The 10,494-nt window shown below is 46.8% G+C and overlaps 1 protein-coding gene and 1 long non-coding RNA gene across 4 annotated transcripts; one reads left to right on the top strand and one right to left on the bottom strand.

Annotated features, from left to right (window-relative positions):
- The first annotated feature begins 3,100 nt into the window (after positions 1-3,100).
- Positions 3,101-7,295, top strand: LOC119278171 (UPF0481 protein At3g47200-like). The gene is made up of 2 exons (XM_037559524.1): positions 3,101-3,805; positions 6,512-7,295. Exons 1-2 carry the CDS (start codon positions 3,173-3,175, stop codon positions 7,214-7,216), a joined length of 1,338 nt encoding a protein of 445 aa, XP_037415421.1. The 5' UTR covers positions 3,101-3,172; the 3' UTR covers positions 7,217-7,295.
- On the bottom strand, positions 4,437-9,203 carry LOC119278173. 3 transcript variants are annotated; one of them, XR_005137645.1, is made up of 3 exons: positions 8,281-9,203; positions 7,614-8,090; positions 4,437-4,846 (listed from the first exon to the last, which is right to left on the bottom strand). It is a non-coding gene; the product is annotated as an uncharacterized LOC119278173 (long non-coding RNA). The 3 variants fall into 3 exon arrangements; XR_005137646.1 differs by having other exon boundaries at positions 7,614-8,424; positions 8,534-9,203; XR_005137644.1 differs by having other exon boundaries at positions 7,614-9,203.
- Between the last annotated feature and the right edge of the window lie 1,291 nt (positions 9,204-10,494).

Here is a 10,494-nt window from a genome sequence, read left to right as displayed (position 1 = left end):
CATACCAGTGAGCACATTCAGGCCCAGTTCTTTTCACACAGGATTCCGCAGAATCAAGATTTTGGAAAATTCTTCCAGAATCTGCTTCTCTCAGAATCTGTTACCGAGTTCTTTTCTGGGATTGTAGGTTGAGATTCTGGAAAGAGTTGTGTGTTGAAATGTCTGTAGTACCCTTAGACAGAAAATGTTTGATGAATTTATTAACACCTTGTTGTTTCTAACAGTATATGAGTACAAAAGTGATTTCCGAATGTCATAAAAAGTGCTAAATATTACATTTAGAATGGATTTAAAGATTTGTTCCTTACAAAAGTGGATGAACTAAAAAAGGATAATCTCAAGGTACGAGACTAGCAGCAATCGCCTCGCGTACTGCGTTCATGGTACCATCATCTTCTGGTGGTAGAGCATTGGCACCTGTAAATGGCAATGGAGGTTGCACATATGCATCATTGTCGAACTTGTCAAAATGCTCATCACGTAACTTGCTATCACGAATCCAATTGTGGAGACACATGCATGCAGTGACAATCATCTTTTGGGGTCTCCGGTTTGTACCGAGGTATGCCTCCATCTCCAAGAATTCGCCATTTCATCTTTAGAACACCAAATGTTCTTTCGATGACATTTCACAATGAAGAATGTCGATGGTTGAATGTCTCATATCTTCCAACTGGTGGGTGTTGTTGGAAATCTGGTACATGGTATCGTTGCCCTTTGTATGGAGATAGATATCCAACCATGTTTGGATATCCGAAGTCGACAAGATAATATTTATCTACAGTGCGACATCAACAAAAGAAATTAGAAATTTACAACATACCATCATGTATATAACAATATGGATACATGTGAGATGTTACCTGTGGGGGGTTGTGGAAAGTGATCATAACGAACTATGGCATCGCTCCATACACGTGTGTCATGAACAGATCCGGGCCATCCGGGAACAACAAACGTGAACCTCATATCAAAATCACAGACTGCCATAACATTTTCACTTGTGTAACCTTTCCTATTCCTGTGTTGGGGCTCCAACTCCTTTGGCACAATCACCTTAATGTGTGTTCCATCAATGGCTCCAATAGCATGTTAAAAGTGAGGCCAAAACTTTGTTTTTCTAAGTACTGGGTGTGGTTCAGAGAAAGTTGGATCAATTGGTCTTATGTAATCACCGGCCATGCGGCCTACACACTCCAAAACTGAATTATGCTCATTTGTGACACAAGTAGTATCGAATACCTCTGACATTTTTTCCTCCTCCGCTAGTGGAGCATAGCGAAACTTGGCAGCTTCTGGATGTGCCTGTAATCATATAGCACCACAGGTTAATATCAAAACTAAAGCAACATGACTCGTTATTTAAGAAATTACATGACAATAACAATACATTTATCTCCAATGCCCACCACTCATTTGTAGCTGCAATAGTGTGTGTATGCTCATCTCTTCCTAAGCCAGATGCTTGCTGGATCAATGTCTTCCATGTGTTGAACTCGCTTCTACATACAGCCCACCTATTTTTGATTTGCCGGGTCGAATAGTTTCTTCCAGAGTGTTCGTTGAACTTTTTATGCAAATTAGCTTGTCCTATGTCCGACAAATAACCACCGTTGCGGTTATTTGCTCGAACCTCCTCTACGCACGCATTCATAAAAATTGTATGAGCAGCACTGTCCCAATTTGCTTTGGGTTCTTTGACTTTCTCCATCTTAAATTAGCATCATCACAGGTTAATATCAAAACTGAAGCAAACAAGCAATATTCAACAGTAAACTATTTAACATTTCTAGTAGAATTGTTCTGCACTTCTGTTGGAAAATTAGCACCATCCATCCATCTACAGTTGTATTCCATGGCTGGCTGGGAGCAAAAAATTAGCACCATCCATCCATCTACCAGCATCAGCAAGCAATCCATCCATCTATCTAACAAATCCAAGCATCAATCCATCTACCTATGCAACAGAAATCAGTCTACCTATCCATAGCATAAGAAAAATAGAAGAACAGAGAGATATGGAAAGAGGATGCCTCACCGTGGGTGTGGTCTGCTCCTCGCGTGGGTTGCTCGTGGCCGTCGAGGTGCAGCGGCGGTGCCCGTCAGTGGCCGCCGAGGTGCAGCGTCGGTGGCCGTCGGTGTTGGTGGAGACACGGCGGAGGGGACGACGAGCAGCGAAGGAAGAGGGACGACGGAGGGAGATAAGGCGGGCGGCGGCGGCGGGAACCTGGCCGACGGCGGCAAGGGCCAGGCGGGCGGCGGTGGCAAGGGCCTGGCCGGCGAGGCTGGGTCCGGCGGCGGCGCGGCAACCCTAGCCGTCGCTGCGTCTCCACTCCTTTCCCCCTGATGCGAACAGGGGTCGAGCGGTTCGCTCGCTCGTTTCTCTGTTCCAGCGCGTGGATGGGCAGTGGCATTCCGGGTGTAATTTTCTAATGGGATAGGGGTACTCTTTTATTTTGAAACGTTTTCACTTGTGGGACTTGCCAAAATCTGAGGATTCTGGGAAAATCAAGCATTTTGGGTGGTTCTAGAGAATCCTCTCCAGATTTTGGAAGTCAAAACGAGTTCTTTTGGCTGTAGATTTTCCAGATCAAAATTCTTCACAATCTGCTCAAAAGAACTAGGCCTCATATTGCTATGTAGGGTTTGCTTTAGTACTTGAGTGACTCTCATCCTCTCAAAGAGTCAAACTGGAAACTCCCTTTACAGCAGGAACGCGTAATCAGATTTGTACACCTATTGAAACTTTTGCACTGGATGCCGGTTACTCGTTGTTTACTTGGTTATCTCTTCTCTTGACAGTGGAACCGGGCATAAAGTCAGTATCAGTAAGAAAAAATGGTGGTCGTGTCACTGCATTATTGGGGCCGGCCAGATTTGCTTTTCCGCCGATATACCATAAATAATCCACAGACAAGGTTAGGTTACTGCCGAAAAGGAGCGCCTATGGTGGAGGGAGCCCACGCAAGAAATTCCTTGTCCTCAGCGAAGACGATCATCGGCATCGGTAGCGTGCCCTTCCAGTCCATCGGTGTGGGCGCCACCCGACCAATTGCAACTTGCCTGCCGGCCCCTTCTCTATAGCGACAGTGCAGCGACCTTTCAGAGAGAGCTCAGCTCAGTGCCCCAGTGAGCTGAACCGAGTCCAGTCTCCAGTGTAATCCATTCATTAATGGGGGAGGCGACGGCGACGGTGGAGGCAGAGGCGCCTGTGAGCAGCTGGGTGGTGGAGATGGAGAAGACGATCGGCGAGATGAACATCGACCCGGCGGCGGAGATGGCGCGGTGGAAGCGCCACTCCATCTACCGCGTGCCGGAGCGGATCAAGAACCTGCACAACAGCAAGGCGTACCAGCCGGAGCTGGTCTCGCTGGGGCCCTTCCACCACGGCGACCCGGAGCTGCTCCCCATGGAGGAGCACAAGCGCCGCGCCGTGGTGCACCTGGTGAAGCGCTCGGGGCGGCCGCTGCGGGAGTTCGTGGCCGCCGTGGCCGAGGTGGCGCAGCAGCTGCAGGACGCCTACAAGGACCTCGGCGACGAGTGGCGCGGCGCCGAGGGCGGCGGCACGGAGCGCTTCGTGCAGCTGATGGTCACCGACGGCTGCTTCCTGGTGGAGGCGATGCGGATGGACGCGCTGCGGGGCAAGGTGCACGAGGAGTACGCGCCCAACGACCCCGTCTTCAGCAAGTACGGCTACCTCTACCTGTGGAACTACATCCAGTCCGACATGGTCGTCGTCGAGAACCAGCTGCCGCTGCTCCTCCTCCAGAGGCTTCTCATTGTCCTCGATCATCACAAATATCAGGTACTAGTTTTCCCTCCTTCCTTCATCCATCCCCCTTGGAGCAGTTTCTTTCCGTCCGTAGTTTGCCAATGAAATCCCGATCCACCAGATTCAAACCGGCAATAATGACTTCACTGATAGATTTACTTAAAGCACTACTGGTATCGTTGATGCGATCTGGCATTGGAGTAGTAGTTGGATTTGACAATAATGTCTTCGCCTAGTAATAGATTTATTCAAAGAATTGATTCGACTGAGTGGATTGGTTGCTGGATTCAGTTTAAGTGGCGCAGAAGGCATCGCTCAGTTAGTGTCGTTGCATGCCGACCTGGACAGGAACAGAAGGAGACATGGCATGCTTGATTGGCAGGCTGCAACGGGAGCCAGCCAAACGTTTGTGTGAAAGTGATATCATACTTGAAACTCTGAAAGAGGGGCAGAGAGCTAATTGAAAGATATTATCACGCACGGACAAACAGAGGCAGTATGAAATACACGTGGATATTCACATACTAATAAACAACTTGATGCCGGGAAAGTAGAACCGTTGTTTATGTTTTTTTGTTGTGGCCTTCCTTCCGGCATCTAGTACAACTAAGACTTTTTCTTGATTACTATAATGATGAAAAGGCTTGAACACTTGTGGGATTGATAAAGGATAAAATATTTCACATTGGCCACTTATTTATTCAGTACATATTAATAATCATTACAACTTTGTACGCGTGTAAACATCCGTTTGAGTGACAGGTAATATGGATCAGAGGGAGTACAGCTTTGTACCCTGCGCCAATCTCCACTACTGATTTTTAGCTATCAGGACCATACTCCTGATCACATCGATAGCTAGAGCGCCATCTTCCAAATCCCAGCACCAGCACAGTTGTTCTCTTCTTCAAGCTGAGCCGAGCCGAGCCGGGGACATTCCCTCGCCTTGGTCTCCATGATCCTGAGGCATTTGTCCAGCACCAGGATATCTCATATCTTTCTTCCGCCGGAGTGACCGCCATCTTTTGAGCAAGCGCAACAGGCGTTGCCGCATCATCTGCAAACCAGACCAAACTGCACGGCCAAAGAATATGTCATTTCTCAGTTTCCAAGTGGTCCACAACTCAATCCACAAGAAATCATGTAAGCTAAAGCCTCTTTTCTTATTACACAACCAAGGACTTGCAACATTAACATAGCTGTCAAGCACAACAGGAACATCAACTGTGACTCCCACTTCTTTCCAGGGTAGTGCCAATAACATCACATTCAAAGAGACGGTGGCAAGTTTCTAATCTACAGCACAATGAGTATCTTTTATCAGGGATGTCTTGTCTCTCACACAAATTGTCTCTAGTGAGCAATTTATTGTGTGACAAGAGCCTGTACCCTGGGGCGAATGATGGGTAATTTTCAAACAGCAGGGACAAAGATGGGGGTACTCCCCCCCCTAAAATTAATCACTAGTACATAAAGAAACTGCGACTATGCAGGCCAGAACCATGTAATTGCCAGACCATCTCGCCCGGACAATCTGTACAAGGTCTTCCTGTTGCTGCATAAGTTTAGCATCAAAGCTCCTCCCAAAAGAGATCTTGACTTGAACCCCATCCCAAATCTCAATAATAGTGACATTAACCTCTTTGCACACAAAATATATGTCAAAGAACTGAACAGCTAAGCTAGAATATTTGACTGACTGAAATAAAAATAGTTGTCTGTCAAGTTAATTTTACAACTACCTCCGATCGATATTACTTGTCACTCAAGTGGATGTATCCAGATGTATTTCAATGCTAGATACATCCGTTTGAGCGACAAGTAATATGGATTGGAGGGAGTAGTGATTTTACATGACGTTGTGCGATTAAAATGACATTTCTCTACGAAATTTTCAATACTTCCAACTAGATTAATTTTTTCTTTGCAGTTGAACTAGATTAAACATTAACTACTCCCTCCGTCCCATAAATATAAGAGCGTTTTTGACATTCAAAAACGCTCTTATATTATGGAACGGAGGGAGTAGTATATAAAATTATACATATACTCCCTCCGTCCGGAAATACTTGTCATCAAAATGGATGAAAATGCATGGTTGCGCACGCCTACTTGTTGCTGTACTGGTCTTCATTGACTGATCTCGGCAACAGGGATGAAAATACTTGTCCAGGTCGTCTTTGGCCGGATGTGGTGACGATAGCGCGAGAACCTTATTCCTTCTTGAAGGTGTTGCTGCAGAAGAAGTCGACTTGGTCGTAGGTGTTTATTTGATATCTTTTGTAATGGTCCGGTCGTGTCTGTTTTGTTTTGTACTCTGCTTACTAATTAATAAAAATGGATTTGTGCATCATAATGATGCAGAGGCCAAGGGTTTGAACTTCCTTTTTGAAAAATTGGTTGTGCACTGGGGCGTAGAAACTCATTCCTGTCAAATTCATATTCCAGTTTGACGAGTTATTTTTTCAGGGGTATTTCTTTTAGATGTAGAATTAGAATTCAAGCATACCACCATGTTTGCTCTAAGAACTTGAAAATTCATATGGTCATCGAATAAAAAAGAGATAGCTATACTCTCGGCCTTGAGGTGGCTTAAAGTTGTCATAATGCAGATTAATCAGAACATTATATATTGAACCTGTTAATATTATTACAAAGATATCATAGTCGGATCATACACACGATGGAGATCAGAACAACCTTGTTAGTTCTAACTTTATGTCTAACTAATTTTTATAGAACGCTTCACGAGTGAGCAGGTTGGTGCTTGATTCTCTATGTCCGTGGCGGAGACACTTGGTTGGCATCAATCACCTTGGGCTCCACCCTCTCGACATCTTGTACACAAGCCTCACCCACGGCGACCATCAAGAGCGCACCGGATCGACGGCGTATGTCATGCCCTCGGCGATGGAGATCTACGAGGCCGGAATCCATTTCAGGGTGAGCGATACCGACAGCCTCCTCGACGTCCACTTCGAACGTGGCAAGCTAAGCATGCCGGCGATCAGGGTCGATGACAGGACCGAGAAGAAGTTTCTGAACCTGATGGCGTTCGAGCGGCTCCACCCCGGCGCTGGCAACGACGTGACGGCTTACGTGATCTTCATGGACAACATCATCAGCTCGGCCAAAGACGTGGCGCTGCTGAGATCCAAAAACATTATCGAGTGTGGGCTGGGCAGCGACGAGGAGGTGGTCAAGCTACTCAACAACACGCTCAACAAAGGGGGAGTGATGAGCCCATCTAGCAGGCTACACGATGTGCAACGGCGGGTGAAGGCCCAATGCACGATGAGGAGGAACAAGTGGCGAGCCAATTTCATACAGAGGTACCTAAGGAATCCTTGGGTGTTTATCTCCCTCGTAGCCGCCGTCGTCCTACTTGTGGCCACTCTATTGCAGACTGTGTATACTGTTTTGCCCTTCTATAAGATTATTTAGTACCACCTGAATATGCCATGTAAGCTGGCTAATATTGAAGCATATATTTTTTGTCCAATTTGGTTCGTGGACTCTCTCCCTGGTTTGTTTTATGAGTACCTACCTTGTCCCAAAATCTGAGGCCATATGCATCCCACCACCACCACGGCACTGCGGATCAGAGTTACCGGTGTTTGGGGGAAGCGGCAGACATGCAATGTGTGCTCGAAGGACTGACATACTTGCATGATCTCAACTGTCGTTTGCTGCTCAAGCTCAATGCAAAAGTACTACGGATACTTTTGATTTGGGAAATTAAATTCAGAATTCCTAAAAAGCAGTACTATGGTGAGAAAAATAACTCTAGAGACTGCAAAAATAGCTCGTGGAAACTACAAAGCTCATCCAAGGAGCGCACCTTATTATTCATATTGAACATTTGATCGTATCTCCTTCTGTTTTGATTCAATGCGGGTGCTCAGCATGGGACCTGAAAAATCTGACATCATCATCGGTATAACAATTAACAAACAAAATGAACATATCGTGCCTTCAAAACTCGTGAAGTTCAGGTTCAATGTAAGGACAAGATGCAGGTAAAACTGATATCATATCAATCTGATACGAGGAAGCAAGGCAGTCAAGTGCTTGTGTGACTTCCTTGAAAATGTTCAGAGTGTGCACTGCATACTATGGACGATGGCCAGGGAATCCATTTTTTTATTTTTTTTGGAAATGGAGGCGTACCCCCGGCCTCTGCATCATAACGATGCATGCAGCCATGGAATCCAAGTAATGAACATATCCTATCTATAAGGAGTATTGCACTGTGCAGCAAAATCAGCTGTTAGCCTGTTAACGCGTTCTGCAACCGTTGGAGTTTTTGAGCCAGCCCCTGACAAGTGACAAGAACACTATGTCATTTTTGGCAGGAAGTTTTTGTTAAAACCTGTGGAAACAGATAGAAAACATAAATCACAGAGACAAAAGAAAATAGTACTCAAGTTCTGGGTGTTACTGACTCATTATTGGTTTGACAGGTACATGAGGGTCTAAGGTGTGTTGATGGAATAACTTTTCTTCACCTTTAAAGTACCCGATAGATCATTAATGTTTGAAGAGTCTTCAGTCATGTCCGGCAGATTAAAGCTTGCCACTTTGCATAAAAACTAATGATGCTAGCAATACGAATGTCTTGAGTCCTTTTGTCCCAAGCAAATTGGGGTTGGCTAGAGATGAAACCCAACAAAAAACCGTGACAAAGATATCAGAATAATTCCAACTATCATGCCATAAGTGGAAAGAGAAAAGGATCACCAAAGTTAAGTAGTACTCCACCTAGCACGAATTCTGAGATTTACAATTGGCCTGCAAGTCACCCAATACAGGCTTTCTTTGTGATCGCCTTGCAACACTGCAGCCGGTCAACATTAACCATCAGAAAGCTAAATCAGTAACCAAATGTTGAGCCCCAGTTCATCTTAACCAAATGTTCAAACATAGAGCAGAGATGTTCAACTGGAGTACAAATAATAGTAACACCTAGGCTATCTGACCAACTGAGATGTCGCATTCTAGCAAAGCAACCAAGGGGTGGGCAGCAATGACGCCACGAACTAACGATCCTCACCAGAGGCAGATCCATCATCCGGGGCGCATCAAGCGGCGTGAAGGAGCGCCGCGGCTGCCTCCGACTCCGACCCCGTCTGCAACCACCCGCCGGTATACGCGAGGAATGCGACGGACAGGACAGGAGGGCGAACGAATCAATTCATAGGAGAAGGAGGGGATTCTGGCGCTCCCGTTCCCGTCCATGAGGCGCAGCGGAGCATGGTCGCCATACGGATCCGGGGAAGAGGAGAAGGGGTCGCCGCGGCTCCTGGAGGCGGCAGATTGACGCCGAGTGCTGCCGCCGGTCATCGGAGAGTTCCCGGCGATCTAGCCTGCCAGCACGGGGAGAGGAGGAGCGGGCTTTGGTGTTTCTTCCAGTTTCCGCCTCCGCACTGCCTTGACGGAATCTACAATAGTTTTCGATGAGGAAAAACCAAATACAGGCCACCTCTTCCTGCTTTCCGCCTCCGCATTTCGTTGACAGAAAATAGAATATGTCTCGCTCAGAAAAAACCAATACAGGCCACTTGTTCCTACACATGGCCCATGTACAGCCACATAACATTTTAAAAAGTGCTCACAAGTTTTAAAAAATGTACAGAATTTCTAAAAATATTCGTTTTATAAAAAATGTTTGGATTCTTTAAATATTCACCTTTAAAATATTCATAAATTGTTTTAGTTTTATAAAACGATGTTCAAATTTTTAAAAAAGAATCACATTTTTTTAAATCAGATTTTTTATAAAATATTTATACAATACTTATAAAAATTGTTTTCTTTTTGAAAAAAGGTTCACGTTTTGCAGAACATTGTGGGCCCTAGTTGTCAGGCCATGGCCAGGAAAGGTCCATATTACAGGCTTGATGGGCCCTAGTTGTCAGGCCATGGCCAGGAAGGGAATGCATCGGCTCTTTTTGTCTCAAGGGGAAAAAAGGCATCAGCTCTTCACTCCATTGGATCCTCAAAAAAAAAAGCTCTTCACTCCATTGACTCGCTTCGATCCCCATTCTACCCAAACCCTGAATCCACGGAAACATACGCACACATTGGAAGGAGAGACGCGGCCGCCGCCGGAGCTGGATGGATTGGAGGGTGAGGCGCAGTTGGCCGCGGTGGCGTGTGTCTCCAAGGTGCTCGGCGATGAGAACCTCCTGACGGAGATCATCGTCCGCGTCGGCTGCCCCACCAGCATCGTCCGCGCCGCCAGAGTCTACAGGCTCTGGCTCAGCCACGCCTCCGACTGCGCCTTCCTCCGCCGTTTCCGCGAGCTCCACCCGCCCAGGCTCCTCGGCTTCTACGGTTCTACCTCGAGCAAAGGGAGTGTCCGGACGCTGCCGCATGATTCCTCCCGATGCCGCCTCAGCCTCCGGGGGGCAAAATTTCGTGTTTTGACCCTTTTTGGAAAGTATTTCAGGATCTGACCCCTGTTTGAAATTTTTTCGAGATTTGACCCTTTTGCCTACTGTCAGGGCCTCTGGCGGTAGGGTTAGATAGCCTACCGCCACGGCCCATGGCGGTAGGAAACTTAACCACGTCAGCTCGCGGAGACGGCGCCGTCCCCCTCCGTCGCACCCTACCGCCAGGGGCCCTGGCGGTAGACTGTCTAACCATACCGCCAGGGCCGCTGGCGGTAGGGTCCGGGCAGTTATTTGCCCCGGAGCCCCCGAGCTCCTTCCCTTCTCCCC

Source organism: Triticum dicoccoides, chromosome 3B, assembly GCF_002162155.2.
Source record: "Triticum dicoccoides isolate Atlit2015 ecotype Zavitan chromosome 3B, WEW_v2.0, whole genome shotgun sequence".
Lineage (NCBI taxonomy): Eukaryota > Viridiplantae > Streptophyta > Magnoliopsida > Poales > Poaceae > Triticum > Triticum dicoccoides.
Note: the sequence above shows the minus strand (reverse complement) of the source record. Positions and strands in the feature narration are given on the sequence as shown.

Coding starts and splice junctions, on each gene's coding strand:
- LOC119278171 (XM_037559524.1), top strand. CDS start 3,173: ATGGGGGAGGCGACGGCGACGGTGGAGGCAGAGGCGCCTGTGAGCAGC. Junction 3,806..6,511: donor TCGATCATCACAAATATCAG/GTACTAGTTTTC, acceptor TAATTTTTATAG/AACGCTTCACGAGTGAGCAG.